This window comes from Dama dama, chromosome 18 (genome assembly GCF_033118175.1).
Source record: "Dama dama isolate Ldn47 chromosome 18, ASM3311817v1, whole genome shotgun sequence".
NCBI classification, from domain to species: domain Eukaryota; kingdom Metazoa; phylum Chordata; class Mammalia; order Artiodactyla; family Cervidae; genus Dama; species Dama dama.
This window is the reverse complement of record NC_083698.1, coordinates 83,396,973-83,417,291: the sequence shown is the minus strand read 5'-3', so window position 1 is coordinate 83,417,291 and position 20,319 is coordinate 83,396,973. Positions and strand designations below refer to the sequence as shown.

Sequence of the window (20,319 nt, the reverse complement as noted above, 5' to 3'; positions counted from 1 at the left end):
GGAAACAGACTGTGCAAAAAGATGAAAACACAAGAAAAGAAGCTATCCTTAATATATTCAGAGAGGGAAACAAAGAATCTGCATTCATGAAATATGAAGGAGATTCTATACCAGAGGAACAAGAAGCAGAACATATATAAATAAAATAGGAAATAAATTTATAAAATACTAAACACAATGTAAAGATATGAAATATAAGTAGAAACTTTAGTATAAAAGGAATAAACAAGATGAGAAAATAATAGGAGTTTCAGAAAAGGAGTAAACTGAGAAGATTCTATCAAAATTCAAGAAAACTTCCATGATGGAAAAATATAATTTTTATGACAAGCTCCCACTGGGTACGAGCAAGATGGATGGAACATGTACACATAGAGAAGGACACTGAGAGTTCAGAATGCAGTGAATGAGGTGAAGACCCTAACAGTTTCCAGAAAGAGAAAAGAACAATTCCTTTGGATAAAAAACATAGACGACTTCTTTAGAGCAACCCTGGAAACTCACAAGCAGTCAGGGGAGAATGCCTTCAAAAATCTAAGTAACACTGTTTTCAACCTAGAAATCAATACCCAGTTGAACTATCAATGAAGGAAGAGGGTAGACTGAAGTCTAGATATCTCCTTACAGGTCTAGAGGAAGAAAATGACTAGATGTAGGACAGACAGGAAAGCCCTGGAAGAGACGTCTCTAAGACAATGGAATTGGTAGAATATTGTTGTAGAGTAAATATCTTCCTGCAATGCCGGAGACCTGAGTTCAATTCCTGGGTTGGGAAGATCCCTTGGAGAAGGGAAAGGCTACCCACTTCACTATTCTGGCCTAGAGAATTCCATGGACTGTACAGTCCATGGGTCCCAAAGAGTCAGACACGACTGAGGCGACTTTCACTTCACTTTGTTGTAGATTAGGTGTTGCATCATTTTATTTTTTGGAGAGAACATTTAAATAACTAGGGAATATTCCGGGCTGATTTAGTGGTATCCACTTAGAAAACTAATCAAGTAAGCAGGGGACACAAAACAGGAAAAGTAATATATATCTGATTTCTCAGTTGTTAGTAGATCTCTAGATAACATTCTGAATGCTGAACTCTGCTCTAAGCAAAATTATGTGATAGCCATAATAGGAGGGCAATGGAGACTTGAGAAGTCTTAAGTGTGTTCATTAAAGGAGGCTGTGAAAGAAAGCTTAATTCTCATCATGTAACACAGTGGAATTTTAACTGTAATACCTTCAACTGAGAAGTTAAGAAATGGTATCATAGGAACAGTATTAAAGTGCAAAATAATGTTCAAAAAGAGCTGGAAGATTTTAAACTTTCGCAAGCAGAAAATGATTAGCAGGAACTAATATTTTGTGCAATTAGCCTTGCATAAACATTTAAATATAAATATAACCGATAATGTTTTTATACCACACTCGCTCAGTTGAATTATTTTGTACAGAGCAGTGGAGACTGGTATAGTCCATAGTGATTCCCTTATGCATTATTATAATAGCACCTGGGGTCAGTGCATAATGTGCCCCTGGAATCCACAATCATTGCCACCAGGTGGCAATAGTGAGTTGTATCTGCACCTGCAGGATTTCTGTTCTGAAATGTCCCTCAAGTACTCCCCATTTCGCGGAGTCTTAGGATTCTGAATTTGGTCATGTCCTGGACAAAATGTTTTCAGTCACTTGAAAGAAGTTGTAGAAGACATACTCACAGGGTTGGTCTTAGATATCATAGATTGTGGGAAATACAAATGAATGATGACAGAATTGGGATTGAATAAAAACACATTAGGTTGCAGTTGCTGTTGTGAAAGCAATATGAAAAGTAATTAGAGGTAAAGTTTTGGGCATAGGTTAAAAAACTCACATAAATAAAAAGTGTGTTCTGGAAGGCAAGATGACACAAGGGAAATCACTGAAAGGGAACTCAGATACACAGAAATCTGCTTCATTTCTGCCTTGACCATTATGTCACATTGAAACTTATTTTGCTCTTCTGAAAATGTATGTCTTTGTACCAGATTATCTCTAAATATCTGTACTCTATGATTCTTTTATATATTAAAAAATTCTTTTATTATTGTGGAAGATACCAAAAAAAGATCAAGAAAGTAGCAGGCACTCTCATATCTTGATATATTTCATTTCAGTCTAGTTTCTTGGCACAGGTGTATATGTGGATAAATTTTTTATTTTTTAAAAATTACATCATTCTATACATTTAATTTCATGTACATCTCTCATCAAGAAACGTAAAGTAAGCTCTTTCCCGCTCACAATATATCTTTGTCTCTGTCCTTTGTCACCAGTGTGAGAGGTTTCCTTTGCCCACCTCATCCCTGAATATCTCCAGCCTCACCCCCTAGATGCTTTGCTTCTCCCTTCTTTGCTTTGGATTTTTTTTTCCTCTCCAAAATTCAAAGGAAAGATAACTCACACACACATAAATTCCTGCTCCACTCAGATAGATGTAGTGATTAGTTCAGATAAATCTGCAAACATGTACTCTCAGAGTCTGAATCTTACTGTCTACCCTGAGTGACTTATTCCAACAGCATTTTAAGATTAGGGTCAAACACTCTAAAATTAGAGTCAAACACTCTTGAAACTACTGTCTTGAGCAGATCAATTTGCTAAGGACTCTCCCACTACTTTTTAGAGTTTCTGTACCAATCGTCTTAATTAGTGGCTTATCTCAGACTTTCTTAAGAGCTCTATTTTCCTGCCTATTGCCATCTACTACTGTCTCTCTGGTCCTCAATCTTTGCACCTTACTACAGTATCATCTTTTCAAGCTTTTCCTCCCACCTTAAATCTTTCAGGCATCAGGGTCTTTTCCAGTGAGTCAGTTCTTCGCATCAGGTGGCCAAAGTATTGAGTTTCAGCTTCAGCATCAGTCCTTCCAATGAATATTCAGGACCGATTTCCTTTAGGATGGACTGGTTGGATCTCCTTACAGTCCAAGGGACTCTCAAGAGTCTTCTCCAATACCACAGTTCAAAAGCATCAATTCTTCAGCACTCAGCTTTCTTTATAGTCCAAATCTCACATCCATATATGACTACTGGAAAAACCGTGCCTATGACTAGATAGACCTTTGTTGGCAAAGTAATGTCTCTGCTCTTTAATATGCTCTCTAGGTTGGTCATAGCTTTTCTTCCAAGGAGCAAGTGTCTTAATTTCATGGCTGCAGTCACCATCTGCAGTGATTTTGGAGCCCCCAAAAATCTGTCACAGTTTCCATTGTTTCCCCATTTATTTGCCATGAAGTGATGGGACCAGATACCATGATCTTAGTTTTCTGAATGTTAAATTTTAAGCCTGCTTTTTCACTCTCTTCTTTCACTTTCATCAAGAGGCTCTTTAGTTCTTCACTTTCTGTCCTAAGGGTGGTGTCATCTGTGTATCTGAGGTTATTGATATTTCTCCTGGCAATCTTGATTCTGGGTTGTACTTCATCCAGCCCAGCATTTCTCATGATGTACTCTGCATATAAGTTAAATAAGCAGGGTGACAATATACAGCCTTGACATACTCCTTTCCTGATTTGGAACCAGTCTATTATTGCATGTCCAGTTCTAACTGTTGCTTCTTACAGATTTCTGCATACAGATTTCTCAGGAGGCAGGTCAGGTGGTCTGGTATTCCCATCTCTTTAAGAATTTTCCACAGTTTATTGTGATCCACACTGTCAAAGGCTTTGGCATAGTCAATAAGGCAGAAGTAGATGTTTTTCTGGTATTCTCTTGCTCTTTCAATGATTCAAGAGATGTTGGCAATTTGATCTCTGGTTCCTCTTACAATAGCCCAAATCAGAGATAATGATGACTTAGAGGAAGTGATAGTGCAGATGGGAAAAACCAACAGAGTGCAGACATTTTTCAGTAGATACGATTGATAGAATTTAGTGGGATGAGAATGAGGAGAATTTTAAGGACAAGCAATGTAATATAGCAGCTGAGAGTGTGAGGCTATGAGCCCTGCATGGTCTCCAAACTTAAGTCTGCCATTTCCAGGCTCTGTGACCGTGAGCAAACCACTCAGCCTCTCTGTGCTTCACATCTTCATGTGTAAAGTTGGATAATGGCAGTACTGCTCTCATTATGTTGTAAAAAAAAATGTGAATTAAAGCATTTATTTGATTTAAACTTAAAGCCGTGCTTTTATATACTCAGCACACTCTAAGTGTTTGTAATCATGGGGACGGTAATGCTATTATCTTCTGTAGATGATCCTGAAGAACAGGATTTGAGGAAGGAAAGAATGAGTTTGGTTTTGAACATTTGGGAATTGGAGTTTTATCTGAGACATTCAAATTATGTTGGACAGTCTGTTGGATTCATAGGTAAAAGGAGAAGCTTGGCTGAAAACTAGTTAGGTGGTATGATTTTCTCTTTCATTAAGCCAGTGAAATGTATGAAAATCCCTAAGGAGAAATATCACCATGAGAATAGACAAGCAAGTACCTGTGATAAGGTTTCAGGAAACTCCAGGTTTTGTTTGTTTGTTTTTGGCTGTGCTGAGTCTTTGTTGCTGGGAGAGCCTTTCTCTAGTTGCAGCAGGTGGGGGCTCCTCCTCATTGCATTGCACAGGATTCTTATTGCAGTGGCTTCTTCTATTGCGGAGCACAGGCCCGAGGGCACCGAGCTTCAGTAGTTGCAGCACATGGGCTCCATAGTTGGGGTTCCCAGGCTCTAGAGCACAGGCTCAGTAGTTGTGGCCAGTGGGCTGAGTTGCCCCGCAGCATGTGGGATCCTCCTGGATCAGGGATTGAACTCTAGTCTCCTCCATTGGTGGGCAGATTCCTTACCACTGAGCCAGCAGGGAAGCCCAGTTTTAAGGACGGATCAAGGAGAATGAACAGGCAAAGGAGACAGAGAACAGGCGGAGATGGAGAAGAAAAACCAGAAGACTGAACTATCACAGAGCCCAGAGAAGAGTTCTCCAGAGAGAGGAGGAGTCATCAATTCTTTTAGGTGCTGCTGAGAAGTCTCCAGGGACTTTCCAGGTGGCGCTAGTAGTAAAGAACCTGCCTGCCAATGCAGGAGACGTAAGAGACACAGGTTCGATCCCTGGGTCTGGAAGATCCCCCGGAGAAGAAAATGGCAACCCATTCCAGTATTCTTGCCTGGAGAATCCCATGAACAGAGGGGCTTCGTGGGCTACAGTCCACGGTGTCTCAGAGTCAGACATGACTGAAGCGACTTAGCGTGAATGCACAGGAGAAGTCTACAAACCTGACACTGAACAATAGCTACTGAGTTTAGTAATATGGAGGTTATAAAAAATCATAGCAAGTGTACGTTGAGTTGACTGAAGAGAAAGAGGCCAGATTAGAAAGGTTAAAGAAATGGAGTAGGTGAATACAGGCAATTCTTTTGTGTAGTTTGACAGTGAAAATGGACTTTTGTAATTAAATAGAGGATTCTTCATTCCAGCTAATGAAATGAGGTTGCTTTTTTTTTTTTTTTTTTGCTAAACTTGACTGAAAACTCTTGACTAAATGAAGTGACCCAAAAAGTTATAGATTCTAACCCTATATGCAAAACAGAAAAAGAGACACAGAAATACAGAACAGACTTTTGAACTCTGTGGGAGAGTGTGAGGGTGGGATATTTCAAAAGAACAGCATGTATATACTATCTATGGTGAAACAGATCACCAGCCCAGGTGGGATGCATGAGACAAGTGCTCCGGCCTGGTGCACTGGGAAGACCCAGAGGAATCGGGTGGAGAGGGAGGTGGGAGCGGGGATCGGGATGGGGAATACGTGTAAATCCATGGCTGATTCATATCAATGTATGACAAAACCCACTGAAATGTTGTGAAGTAATTAGCCCCCAACTAATAAAAAAAAAAAAGAAAGCAAAAAAAAAAAAAAAAAAGTTATAGATTCTATTCCAGGTTTCATTCTAGGGATGGCAACAATCAGACCAAGAGAGTGTGTTAGATGGGCCACAGGTGAGAGAAGGAATGAAGTTGCTTTTGTCTTGCACCTTAAGAAGTTCTATCCTTAAAAAAAAATTAGAAATAGTGATTTTTTTTCAGATGGAGCCACTGGAAGATGTAGTGTTGCCCAGGAAATAGAGCACAAGGTGCTCTGAGGAAGAGCATATTGAAGGTCTCTGGAAATGAGACTTTAAAAAAAATCTGTAAGGCCGGGATCTCTGAGGGGTCCTCATAAAGATGGTCCTGTTATCCAGATGCTTGACAGGATTTGCAGGATGGAGGAGTGCTGTGGGCCGGATGGGAAGGTCATCTTAATTGATAGCAGTGGGTGATTGGGAGATCAGAACATCCTATTCAAAACAATGGCCAAGGAAAGAGATAGCCAAATGACATGAGCCTAAAGAAAAATTGATTTACTCTCATGTCAGTAGGGGATTAATGTTCTGGAAGAGGGTAGGGAACAAGGAGGACACTGACTCCATCTCTCAATGCTGAAGTATAAGGGGTTGAAAACATGAAGTGTTTCAGAAGTGGTATCTTCTGGAGAGGACCAGTTAAGGTGCCAAAGCAGAGAAACACTCCAAAAAGAGATTTAGGAATTCAGTGACCATGTACCACCAGTTCAGAGGGAAAACCCTGGAAAGATTTGGGAGGGCTGGTGAGAAGGGAAGAAAGCAGGTAAGAGCTGGCTCAGGAATAAGAAAGAAGGATAAGTGAATGAGACTTTGTAAAGGTATTTCAGTGGTTACGTATTTTTTATTGTTAACATTTCTGTTGATGGAAAGATAAATGCTGTATTATTGGACTGCTCTGACAAAGTACCATAGACTGGGTGACTTAAACAACAGGAATTTGTTTCTCGCAGTTCTAGAACCTGAAAATCCAAGATCAAGGAACCAGCAGGATTAGTGTCTGATGAGAGCTGTCTCCTTAGGTTGCAGACAGCTGCCTTCTCTCTGTGGTCTCACATGGCAGAAAGAAAGAGAGAGAAATCAAGCTCTCTGGTGTCTCCTCTTGTAAGAACACCAATCCTATCAGGCCAGGGCCCCATCATCTCCTCTAACCCCATTACTTTCCAAAGTCCCAATCTCCAAATGCCTTCATATTGGGGGTGAGGGCTTCAACATGTGAATTTGGGGGTGGGATGGACATAAATATTTAGTCCATAACAAATGCTGTGACTGCTTCTTATGACCACAAATAGAGCTCTTCTCATGGTACATTTTATTGTTGAACAGAATTCAGGCACAAATTCTGGAAACAAATATCGAACAAAGAAGGATCACATGATGTGTAAACTTATGTGCTTGTGCATTGCTTATTCTTCTACCATTGGTGGACTGACAACAATCACTGGTACCTCCACCAACTTGATCTTCGCTGAGCATTTCAATACGTAAGTAGAAGGATTGGGTTGATGATTTGATAAATGAACAGCACACAAATTATAAGAATTATTCTTACCTGTTTCAGGGAATCCAGAGAGAGAGCAAGCTATATTGAGTTAATCCTCCTTTGTTCCCCATCAGGACTGCTGTAGGTCTAGAAACCTCCCTTCTGCTCCTTCCCATAGAGTTAGATATGTAGGACATAGTGAATTAACAGGTGTCTGTAGATTCCAAGGTCAGCTTGGATAAAATAACTCCTGGGTAATCACTCTCACCAAACACATGCATGGGTTTTCAGTTGCTCAGTCATGTCCACCTCACGACTCCATGGACTATAGCCCAGCAAGCTCCTCTCTCCATTGGATTTTTCAGGCAACAATTTGGAGTGGTTTGCCATTTCCTCCTCCAGGGGATTTTCCCAACCCAGGGATCGAGCCCACCTCTCCTGTGTCTCCAAACACGGAAGACACTTTTTATTATAAATTCATATCAATGTATGACAAAACCCACTGGAAAAAAAATATATATATATAATAATAATAAAAATAAAAAAATAAAAAAAAATAAAATAAACTAACTACAAATGAAAAAATGAAAAATAAATAAATAAATAAATAAATACATGAAAAAAAAAAAAATAATATTGCAAATGGTAGTTACCTAAAGTGAAAGGGATTGTTTTCATGGGACAATTTGTGTAGGGTTTGTCAATTGCCATTTAAACTTAAATGATGAGTAGTAAACAGAATTGTTCATTACAGAAGATTTGGTGTTGGGATTGAAAAATATTTGAAGAATTGGGCAATTACAAAAAATAGCAGTAATAAAGTATTCTAAGGACAGATATATGAATCTGAATATGAGTGCTATGATGTTACTTCAGCACAGAAAATTGGAAATCTTGGACACAGGGCACTTGAGTTAAAAAATCCACTTTTCAGTCACAATAATAAGTAGTTCTTCCAAGACTTAATTTTCTCATATCTAAAATAGTCACAGTCCATATGAATATTGTAAGAATTAAATGAAGTAAACTATGTAAAAATACTTGGTACTATGTAAGAATTATTGAAACAATAGTTTGAAAGTCCACAGTGTTTTATGAGAGTTCAATCTGATTCTACACCCAAGGTATAATTTCAAGAACTAAGGACAGATAATAGTCAGAGTTTCTGGAAGGTGGGCAGTGTTGACAATGCCTTGGAACAAGATTTAAGTCCTTTTCAAAGAAAAATTCAGGGAAAACCACACTCTAGGTAGCAGAGTCACAAACTCTGTGAACTTTCTGAATTATTTGCAAGATGTTCCAAGAAATTCAAGATTCAAAAAATGTCACCCTCCATTCTGGAAAGAATGAGAACTTATGTACAAAAAGAACCCTAACAAAGCAATTTAGGGACAATACAGACCACTGTGTGCATTTACTGTTTCTATGAGTATACATCCATCATGTGTACTCTGATGGCTGACTTAGAAAAGAACCTTATAAAGACATTTGCTTTATAAGTGAGAGACTGAAATTCCCAGTGCCAGAAAGGATTTATTCAATGCATCACCTAATTTAAGGCAGGAAATGTACTTAATCCCTTTCTGAAAGCTAGACTTCTATCCTTTCTCATGAATCCCCCAAAGAAAGAGATTCTACATCTCAGTCCTCTCAGTAAATCTTTTCCTAAAATTTAGACCAAGTTACTTTTTGTTTTTTTTTTTTTTACTTCGTTGGTGTTAGAGAACTGCTGGTTTCCACCATTCCTGAGAAATTACTTGATGTCGTCAAAATAACCATACTGAGTTTGCCCTTGGTCTTTGTGTTCTTACCCAATGCATCAACAAAATTTTCTTTCTTTTATTTAACTGTTCCCTGGACTCTTTGAATGCATTCATCCATTTTTCAATGACAGATTGAGAGCATTGTAGCACTTGGAGCAAAATGTTTCAGTAACTATTTTCCCTAATTGTCTAATCTAGTAGTTCTCCTAATCATGGGAATTTGGCCAAAACATTCTTTTTAGAAAATGCTTAAAATAGAATTAGAAATTTAGTGATTTTTTTTTCCTTCAAGTTCTCTTTAGCATTAAGAGTTATGTGAAAACTGGAAAACTCAAAATATCCCTTCTTGATAGAAAAATATTGAAAGAGAAGGGGCAAAACAACCTTATGTGTAACTGAGGGCAGATGTATGAATCTGAATATAAGTTAGTGCTGTGATATTCCTTCAGTGCAGAAAATGGGGAAGCTGGGATACAGTCAGAGCACTTGAGTTAAAAATTCTACTTTTCAATCACTTACCTTGTGAATTTGAACAATAAAAAGTAAATAGCTTTAAAAGTATATAGCAATTTGTATAATAAAAAGTAAATAGTAAATAAACAGAATAAGTATTTAATGAATGTTTTCTTAAATATTGACCCTAAAAATACAACAGTAATCCAAAGCAACATTGGAATAAAATGCATTCAATTTCATTGGGAAAAGTTTCAGAAACTTAAAACTACATGAAGTAAAAAAAGGTTTATGTTCTATGTTCAGATGTTTGGAGCCAGAGAGTAACATCCTTTATTTCCAAAGCCACTACAATAATCTCACCTTTTCTCCTGACACTTCCTACCATCTTTTTGAGCAATACCAATGATCATTTTGTACAAGTTCATTTTGGGTCTTGACAAACTCTGAAGGGTACATTAGCCCAAGAGTCAATGATTTCCTGCCTTTGACACTTAGAAAAAGGTGCTGTCTTACAAGTAATCTAAGAGAGGAAGCAACTGGATAATACATTTCAAAGCTTTATCTATCTAACTGTTTATCTATTTACTTAAATATGAAATATATTTATGTTTTATGCATGTACTCTTTTGTTTTCTTCTTTACATATGGAAAATAAGAACAATGAATTCTGAGAAATCTAAATTTTATCCTGTGCAAATAAAAACAGATCTTCATTCACTCAGTCAATCAACAAACATGTGTTAAGAATTGACAATGTGCAAGGCATGGTTTTGAACTCTTTTATGTTCTCTGAACACAAAAAATAAAACCTACCAGAAAGAAGATTCTAGCTCATTGCATAGGCAAAACATACATATACAGAAACCATTAACAATTTTAAAACAGGATAACTTTTGTTTTTTGACGTACAGAGAAGAAGGTAAAGTGACAAATGACAAGGATTGAGCCCTTGCCAGATGAATTGCACATATTATAGTGCACACGAACCCTTATATTCTTGTTGTGGAAGTGGTACACAGTGGTGATTAGCTCTGAGATTCAAATGTCTATATTCAAATACCAGTTCTTGGACAAATTACTTAATGTCTTTAAGCCTGTTATTTTACCAGAAAAAAAAAATAAGGATAATAATATCTCTCTCTTTCTTTCATAGTTTCAAGTTTTACATAAAATAAATACCACTTAGAATGGTGCATAACATAAAGCATATGCTGCATAAATGTTAGCTACTATTAGTAGAGTTGAAAATTTTGCTATTTAGCTTGGCAGTTTGCAGATTGGCTCAATAAAGGACCGAAATGGTAGGGACCTAACAGATGCAGAAGATATTAAGAAGAGATGGCAAGAATACACAGAAGAACTGTACAAAAAAGATCTTCATGACCAAGATAATCACGATGGTATGATCACTCACCTATAGGCAGACATCCTGGAATGTGAAGTCAAGTGGGCCTTAGGAAGTATCACTATGAACAAAGCTAGTGGAAGTGATGGAATTCCAGTTGAGCTATTTCAAATCCTAAAAGATGATGCTGTGAAAGTGCTGCGCTTAATATGCCAGCAAATTTGGAAAACTCAGCAGTGGCCAGAGGACTGGAAAAGGTCAGTTTTCATTCCAATCCCAAAGAAAGGCAATGCCAAAGAATGCTCAAACTACTGCACACTTGCACTCATCTCACATGCTAGTGAGGTAATGCTTAAAATTCTCCAAGTCATGCTTCAGCAATATGTAAATCATGAATGTCCAGATGTTCAAGCTGCATTCAGAAAAGGCAGAGGAACCAGAGATCAAATTGCCAACATTGAAAAAGCAAGAGAGTTCCAGAAAAACATCTATTTCTGCTTTACTGACTATGCCAAAGTCTTTGACTGTGTGGATCACAATAAACTGTGGAAAATTCTGAAAGAGATGGGAATACCAGACCACCTAACCTACCTCTTGAGAAACCTGTATGCAGGTCAGGAAGCAACAGTTAGAACTGGACATGGGACAACAGACTGGTTCCAAACAGTAAAAGGAGTATGTCAAGGCTGTATATTGTCACCCTGCTTATTTAACTTATATGCAGAATACATCATGAGAAACACTGGGCTGGAAGAAGCACAAGCTGGAATCAAGATTGCCAGGAGAAATATCAATAACCTCAGATATGCAGATGACACCACCCTTATGGCAGGAAGTAAAGAGTAACTAAAGAGTCTCTTGATGAAAGTGAAAGAAGAGAGTGAAAAAGTTGGCTTAAAGCTCAACATTCAGAAAACTAAGATCATGGCATCTGGTCCCATCACTTCACGGCGAATAGATGGGGAAACAGTGGAAACAATGTCAGACTTTATTTTGGGGGGCTCCAAAATCACTGCAGATGGTGATTGCAACCATGAAATTAAAAGACGCTTACTCCTTGGAAGGAAAGTTATGACTAACCTAGGCAGCATATTAAAAAGCAGAAATATTACTTTGTCAACAAAGGTCCATCTAGTCAAGGCTGTGGTTTTCCCAGTGGTCATGTATGGATGTGATAGTTGGACTATAAAGAAAGCTGAGCACCAAAGGATTGATGCTTCTGAACTGTGGTGTTGGAGAAGACTCTTGAGAGTCCCTTGGACTGCAAGGAGAGCCAACCAGTCCATCCTAAAGGAGATCAGTCCTGGGTGTTCATTGGAAGGACTGATGTTGAAGCTGAAACTCCATTACTTTGGCCACCTGATGCAAAGAGCTGACTCATTTGAAAAGACCCTAATGTTGGGAACGATTGAGGGTAGGAGGAGAAAAGGACAACAGAGGATGAGATGGTTGGATGGCATCACCAACTCAATGGACATGGGTTTGGGTGGACTCCGGGAGTTGGTGATGGACAGGGAGGCCTGGTGTGCTGTGGTTCATGGGGTCGCAAAGAGTCGGACATGACTGAGCGACTGAACTGAACTGAACTTGCAGACCAAATCAAGATCAGTCATATCGCAAAGTCTGTTTTCCCAAAATATTACCTCCCTAGAAACTTTTGAACATGTGTCTTTAAAGAGGACTCTAGTTGTGTGCAGTACCTCTAATCACTAGAGAAAACTTGTCTGCATAACCTGGCTCAATCCTAAACAAGGTAAACAGTAAACACCATGCTTATGGAGAAAATGAATGTAAATAATCCATAAAATCAAAGTACGTAAATTCTATAATCAGTTTTTCCTGGAAGTAGTAGAATAGCCTGTGCATGTCTGCACAGTGAGAAGAGCCGAGTGCAGACTGATTGGCGTTCTAAGAGTCTGGGGACAGGAGACCAACCAGGAGTCTATGACCAACTTGTTGACAAATGATGAGAGGCAGGACCAGGTGAGTCATGAAGTGATGGGTGGATTTAGACTCAGGGCGCCGCACGGTCAGAAGGTGGTGAGCAACTAGGCCTGAGGATTTATAAGGGTAAGGAAGGGTTAAGGCAACTCTAGGAAGTTTTGACACTAGGGCTATATGTCAATAGATGGTGATTTCATGAAGTTCTAGAGAAGACTAGGCACATTCATTAGAGAAATAAATAAATTTTATTTTGGATATAGAGAAGTGACCTGCTCAGAATCTATCCATAAGGAGATTTTCAGCAGGTATTTACAAATTCATTGTTTCAATTAGTTATAAATTTGGGACTATATATATGTACGTGTGTGCTGAGTTGCTCAGTTGCGTCTGACTCTTTGTGACACTTTGGATTGTAGCCTTCCAGGCTACTCTGTCTATGGGATTTTTCAGGCAAGAATACTGGAGTGGGTTGCCATTTCCTTCTCCAGGGAAGCTTCCAGACCCAGGGATCGAGCCTGCGTCTCCTGTGTCTCCAGCATTGCAGGCAGATTCTTTACCTGCTGAACTTTTGGGGAAGATATATATATATACACAAATAGAAATTAAAATCTTGAGTGTAGCAAGGGAAATATAAGGAGAAAAAAGGTAAGAGAATTGAAACATGGAAAGATTCTTAGGAAATACTGGTAAAAAGGAAGATATGAAAAGTTAATCAAGGTAGGTGGAAAACCAGGAGCATGTGGGATTTTGACAGATAGAGAGGAAGACCATTTTCCAAGCAGAGAATGAGTCAGGAGCACGCAGTGTGGTGGAAGGGTCAGGTAAGATGATGGCTGAAAAGAGGCTTTTGGTTTCTATCAGTGACCTCCAGGAGGGCAGATGCAGGGGAACAATGGGGACTGGGGCAGAATTCAGACTAAAGAGAGTGAAGGAGTGAGGACATAGTGAGAGAACAAGGTAGCCAGTTTAAATGATTGTTTCAAGTTTAACAAAGAAAAGAAAAAATAAAGAAAGCAAAAAAGAAAGAGCATGGTGTAACCAGAGGCAGAGTATTCCTTTATAATAAGGGAGGTATCAGTTTGGTTTTACACTCAGGCAATGGAGACAGCAAAAACAGCTATGTGAGGTTTGGGGGGAAAAGAAAGATAGAAAGAGAAAAATTATTAATTGGCTAACAGTCAGGTGGAGGTGGAATGGGATAGAAACAAGAGTAGAAATGTCAGTCTTGGAAAAGAAAGATGTGTGCTCCTGAGTGACAATGAGAGGGGACAAGCGAAGACAGAGATATTTCAGATCACGTATATACACACCCTTGTTTCACAGATGAAGAAACCAAGGCTCCGAGAGTTTAAATGATGATCAGCAGTCATTGGAGGCACTGGGAGGTGAAGGCAGGCGGCCTAAATCCTGGTACCCTTTTTGCTCTGTGGCTTCATTGCCTCTCCCACCATCTGGGAGGGGGCCATGTTGGCAAAATTTTTAAAAAATCAAGTTCGCTGCCAGTGACAAGTGAAGACTGCATTGGTATTTGTGTTCACATATTGCACTTTCTTTTCATGAAAGATAAACATGCACACATGAGAATTATTTGAAAGAGTTGCAATGCTGAGAACAAGGCTATTTTGACCGAACCATCCCTCTGTTGTTCTGTGTGCTAAGTTGCTCAGTCGTGTCTGACTCTTTGTGATCCCATGGACTGTAGCCCACCAGGCTCTTCTGTCCATGGGATTCTCCAGGCAAAAATACTGGAGTGGGTTGCCATGCCCTCCTCCAGGGCATCTTCCCAACCCAGGGATCGAACCCAGGTCTCCCGCATTGCAGGCAGATTCTTTACCGACTGAGGAACCAGGGAAGCCCTTGTCATCATAAGTTAATATACAGCCTAGTAGGTGGTTTTCAGAACAATACTAATAAGACTGAGCCAGTTATCTAACTCAACCACAAGGTATGAAACTTCTTGCATTCTTAATCTTTGAATCTAGTACCTGTGGCACCGAGATTCTGACTCCCTTGTGATTAATTCACCGTTAGTTTTTGACTTATCTTGGAATAAGGCATTATGGAAATATTCTTTGTTTTCTGTACCTACTGTTACAATCTTATAGATTCTTTGGATTTTTATTGGCTCCTCATTAAAGAAATCCTGCTTGCTCGATGTTCTCCACCTGACCCTTCTGCTTCACTGATGCACTCTTCCACTCATCATCCAATCTACTCCTTTCCTAACACCATTGTTAATAAATATCACCCTGTAATTAACCCACGTTTTCCTACTCTGGTTCTTTAAAGACCTCCAACTCTGCCAGCTTTTCTCTACTTGTGTGGATGCTGTATGATTTGAAACTCTGTTCAGTTACTCCAAAACTTACATTCCATTCCCATCTCTTCTTATCAAACCTATATTCACATGTCTATAAATTTGTCTTATCCATGCACATCCATAACCACCACAACTGATTGCAAGCTTGTAAAAGGTTTCAAGAATTATTGAATTATAATAATTATTGAATTATTATCTTCTTCTTTTAGCCCCCAAGAAGCACAGGTAGGTGATCAATAAACGTTGGTTAAGATAAACTGAACCAAGACATGAATGAAATGCTGATTGTTCCTGGGAATCATCTAAGTAACTGAATAATCTTTTGATATTAAAATAAAGTTATTAAGGGAAATATTATTAGGGGCAATTATTGCTTTCATAACAGAGGAGTTTTGCTGCATCGATATCACTTAACAAATACACCAACTATTAGTTAAACACAAAAAGCCAATCTATCATATTAAGAAGAGAAGATTATCACAAGTAAAATTTCACAGCTTGCTGATTATCAAAGTATATTATTCAGCTTGTGGGTGTCAGCTGTGAAATGTGTGGGTATACAAAGCAGCTTGGAAGGAAGTTGAATTACCAATGATTAGCGCAGTCACTGTTGCTAATTATATGTTAAATAATAACTATTGTTGCTTCACAAACCAAGAAAAGTGTTCATAGGCGCTCTAAATTCAAAGCCCACCTCCCTAACCTCTCTGCTTAGCTAATTACAGAAGAAGGTAAACCAGCGACCTAGCAATAGCCTCTTTCAAAGCTCACCATGATTTTCTCCTGCAGAAAAGCGTAATATGTTTTTCTAAGAAAGAATTTCTCTGGCAAATAGTACAGAAGAAATTTGGATATTGCAAAGTTTGGACTTAGACGTTGGTTCAGATTCAACCTTGCCATATATTAGCTTAACTTCTACAAATGTAAGTTTCTCCCATCTGTAAAATGGAGGCAAAACTAGAACTTACAACACTATTATGAAGATGAAATGGCATACTGCATTCATGGCTCTTAGCAGAGAGCCTGGCAGGTAGGAAATCGTCAATAACTCAAGCCATTGTCATTGCTGCTGCTTCAACTTTGCTCTTGCTGTTAGAAATCTAAGTCTGGTTCATGAGTAAAAAGTTTAATATTTGAAAAGAAACCTCTGGAAGTACATAAATGCAAATCTGAAAAGTGGCTTTGACTCAGAAATAATCAAAATAGTCATTAATCAAAAGGATCATAATCAGCGTGGATATCAGCTGATCTTGCCCTTAGTGGCCAATATCTGTTTCAGGGCAATAAATATCCACAATCACACACATTCTTTTGAATCAGTGCTGTGTCTTTAATTAGCATTATTTGCAGTTTTGTACTTGGACTTAAGAACTGCATCTATAGCACTGTCTTCCTAAATTTCAACACTTAACACATTTGTGTCCTTCAGGTCAAAGCATGTCTCTCCTACGCCGTCATTCCTGTGGGATTCTAAAATGTCCTTAAAACATCAAGTCTGTACCCTAGTTTATGGATATTTTGAAATATATATGGAATCTTCTCTTTTCACCTGGGGGGACATTGAGGACACTGGCCTTTAAAGGAGAGGGGTTGTGTTTTCAACAGTCCTCCTGAGTTTAAATATCCAGCTTGACTGTACACTCTGTGATCTTGAGCAATCCACTTAACCTTCTGAGACTTTGCGTTTTCTGTGTAAAATAAAAATATAATACATGCCTGCAGGAATTTTGTTAGAATTAAATGTGCTTAACTCATTCCTGCCCCTCTGCCTGACCTCTAAGACTTAAGGTGCCCTGGGTGTATTTCCTTTTCCACTCATCTCCACTGATTCCTGAAATTGACACACCCATTTCCATGGTTTCTAAAGCTACCTGTATGTGGGTAACCATCAATTTCACATCTCTAACTGCTCTCTCAATTCCAGACTTATCTATCTAACTGACTATCCCCCACAGCCACCAGGGAAGCTAAAGGTCACCTCACATGAACACCCTCACAGCGGCATTCAATCCACCAGCCTGCACTTCCCTCAGATTCATGTCAGTGAATAACACCTTTTCCTACACTGTATGCCAAATATTTGTAAAATCCACTGCCTTCTCTTCATCTATGCTGCTACCAATCTAAATGAAGCTAAAAATCTACTCATCTCCCTACTCCTCTGCAAACCTGCCTTGATCTTCTAACAGATTCCGTGTGTATGTCTCCTATTGCTACGTTAGATTACCATAAACTTAGCAACTTAAAACAGCAGGAATTTATGACCTCATCACTTCTGTAGGTCAGGCATCTAGGCACGGCTTAGCCAGGTCCTTTTCTCAGCTGCAGTCAGGATGCCAACGGGGTCTGCAATCTCCACAGAAGCTCAGAGTCCTAGTCCAGGGTCATCCAGGTTGATGACGGAATTCAATTCATTGTGTTTGAATCACTGAGGTGCCCATGTTATTGCAGTCTGTTGGCATAAGGTCACTCTCAGCAACTAAAGGATACCCCAGGATCCTTGCTAGATGCCCCCCCTTCCTTTGGCATCTGGAAGCCAGCAGGAACAACTCTCTTTTAAGGGTTCCCTTGAGTAAGTCAGGCCCTCCCAAGATAATCTCTCTTTTGATTAACTCAGAGTCAGTCCATTGATGGGAACCTCTGCAAATTCTCTTCACTCTACCCATTAAAGAACTTAGCCTCAGGAATAAAATATCACCGTCTTTACAAGTTCTGTCCACATAGAAGGGGAAAAGAATATACTAAGTATGTATATCAGGGGCAGGATTCTTGGGGGTCATCATGGAGTTCTGCCTACTACACTTGGGTTTCACTCTTGTTACCATCCATCTTGACAATCCATCTAGCTAACATGTTTTATGAAATTCATAAATTTACACAGACTTTAAACTATATCATGCCACTAGCTTACTTACTATGTTTCTATTACTCCTAATTGCATTAGTGAAAGTGAAAGTGTTAGTGGCTCAGTTGTGTCTGACTCGTTGCACCCCTATGGACCTCCTCTGTCCATGGATTTCTCCAGGCACGCATACTGGAGTGGGTTGTCATTCCCTTCTCCAACGTATCTTCCAGACCCAGAGATTGAACTTGGACTTCCTGCATTGCATACAGATTCTTTACCATCTGAGCCACCAGGGAAGACCAACTGCCTTAGTATTAAAATCCAAATTCCTTCTGATGGCCTCCATGGCTATATATGAACTGACCCCTGATGGCTACTTCTTGGACTTTATTTCATGTGACTGTGAACTTAGCTCACCATACACAGCCACAATGGTCTTCTGTCTAATCCTCAAACATCCTAAAATCATTCCTACCCCAGGGCCTTTGCACTTGATATTTCCTCTGTCTGGAATACTATTTCCCAGGTATTTACATGACTGGCTCCTTCTTGCCATTTAGATCTCATCTCAAATTTCGCTTTCATGGTCATGCTATGTAAAATATCTCCCTCCACCTAATCTCTTTTTGTCACACTATTCTGTTTTATTTTCCAATTCATTATATGCTTACCTGTTTTTCTGCCTGTGTTCTTTATTTAATGTAAACTGTGAGAGCCTGAACTGTGTCCATCTAATTCACAGCTATATCCCCAGTAGCTGCAAGAGTACCCAGCACATGGTAGACATAAAACATAGTGTCAGGTGAAAGAAAAGGATTCCATCAGAATTAAATGTAGTTAGCATGGTTTATGATAGAGGAAATCTCCATTTGCTTTAGGCAGATATTTGCAGTCCCTTCATTTACGGACTAGACATGCATGCATGCTCAGTCATGCAGTCATGTTTAACTCTTGTTACCCTCCAGGCTCCTCTGTCCATGGGATTTCCCAGCAAAATTACAGGAGTGGGTTGCCATTTCATCCTCTAGGAGAATCTTCCCAACCCAGGGATTGAATCCGCATCACCTGTATCTCCTGCATTAACAGGCAGATTCTTTACCTCTGAGCCACCAGGGAAGCCCATTATGGAATATGAAGGAAGTGGGAAAAGAACCACCACTGTGAAGCTAATCCCTTCTAGGGTGCCACTCATTCCATTTTCGTTCAAAATATTTACACCTCATAGTGTTTACTTTCGTACTACTGAACAAAAAAAGGAAGGAAAAAAAAAAAATCCCAGAGTTTAGCTTTTTTAAACTTTCATTTTTCTAAATGGCCTATCCCTCCAGGCAAAAATTCTGAAAAGCCCCACTTCCCTCAAATCTCACAGAACTTTCTGCAATGGATGGGGAGAACAATGCAGCCTAATTTCCAAGTATGAGCTACAGATGGTGAAAAATGAAACTGGGTTTGGGGCATTGTTTTGAGCCTAATCCATGTAGCATTTCTCATTGTCTTTAGGCTGAACAAAATAACACAGGCCACCGACCTGTAATCCAAGTCTAATAAATTGATGGAAGATAAGCTTAAACCTTTTCTCACTTATTTTCCAACTGAAAACACTGTTTTTTTTTAAGCAGACAATTCTCTAATAGAGCCTCATAGAGTTGGTAAAGCATTTTTTTTTTTACATTCATCAATTTTATGCATTCTTTATCAATTTTTACTTGTCATTTGCCACTTTCAAATGGCACAATTGAGCTTCCCAGGTGACTCAGTGGTAAAGAATCCACCTGCCAATACAGGAGACTCAGGAGACGTGGGTTCGATCCCTGGATGAAGAAGATACCCTAGAGTAGGAAATGGCCACTCGCTCTAGTATTCTTGCCTGAGAAATCCCATGGACAGAGGAACCTGGCAGGCTCCAGTCCATGGGGTCGCTAAGAGGTGGACATGACTTAGTGACTAAACAACAGCAGTAACAATGGAATAACTATATAAGCTAATCATAGGATCTCTTCAAGGTAGATAAAATCATCCTCAAGTTGCTAGTGCTAATTCTAGGACCCAGGGACATCAGCTCATAGAAACTGCAGACAACAAGAGAAATCTGCAGTTTTGAAAGCTTAATTTTGCTTTTTTTTTTTTTTTTAAACAGCCTTTGCATTTCTTAGGAGCCAGGCTAAAATAGCAGTGTTCTAAAATAAATAAATTTGGCTTATGTTGATGTGTATAGCATGAAACATCTCATTTATTTACATGATCTTTTTTAAGTGGCAAAATACAAAATGTGATCTAAGTAGAAAAAAATACTGAAAATATAGCA

At 39.1% G+C, this 20,319-nt stretch overlaps 1 protein-coding gene across 4 annotated transcripts in view; it reads left to right on the top strand.

The window, feature by feature from the left end:
- The window catches only part of SLC13A1 (solute carrier family 13 member 1), a 110,843-nt gene that overhangs the window by 40,543 nt on the left and 49,981 nt on the right, over positions 1-20,319 (top strand). For all 4 annotated transcript variants that reach the window (XM_061165705.1, XM_061165703.1, XM_061165706.1 and 1 more), the window contains exon 7: positions 7,185-7,342. In XM_061165705.1, the coding sequence (XP_061021688.1) occupies positions 7,185-7,342 (158 nt within the window). The remainder of the gene's footprint in view (positions 1-7,184; positions 7,343-20,319) is intronic.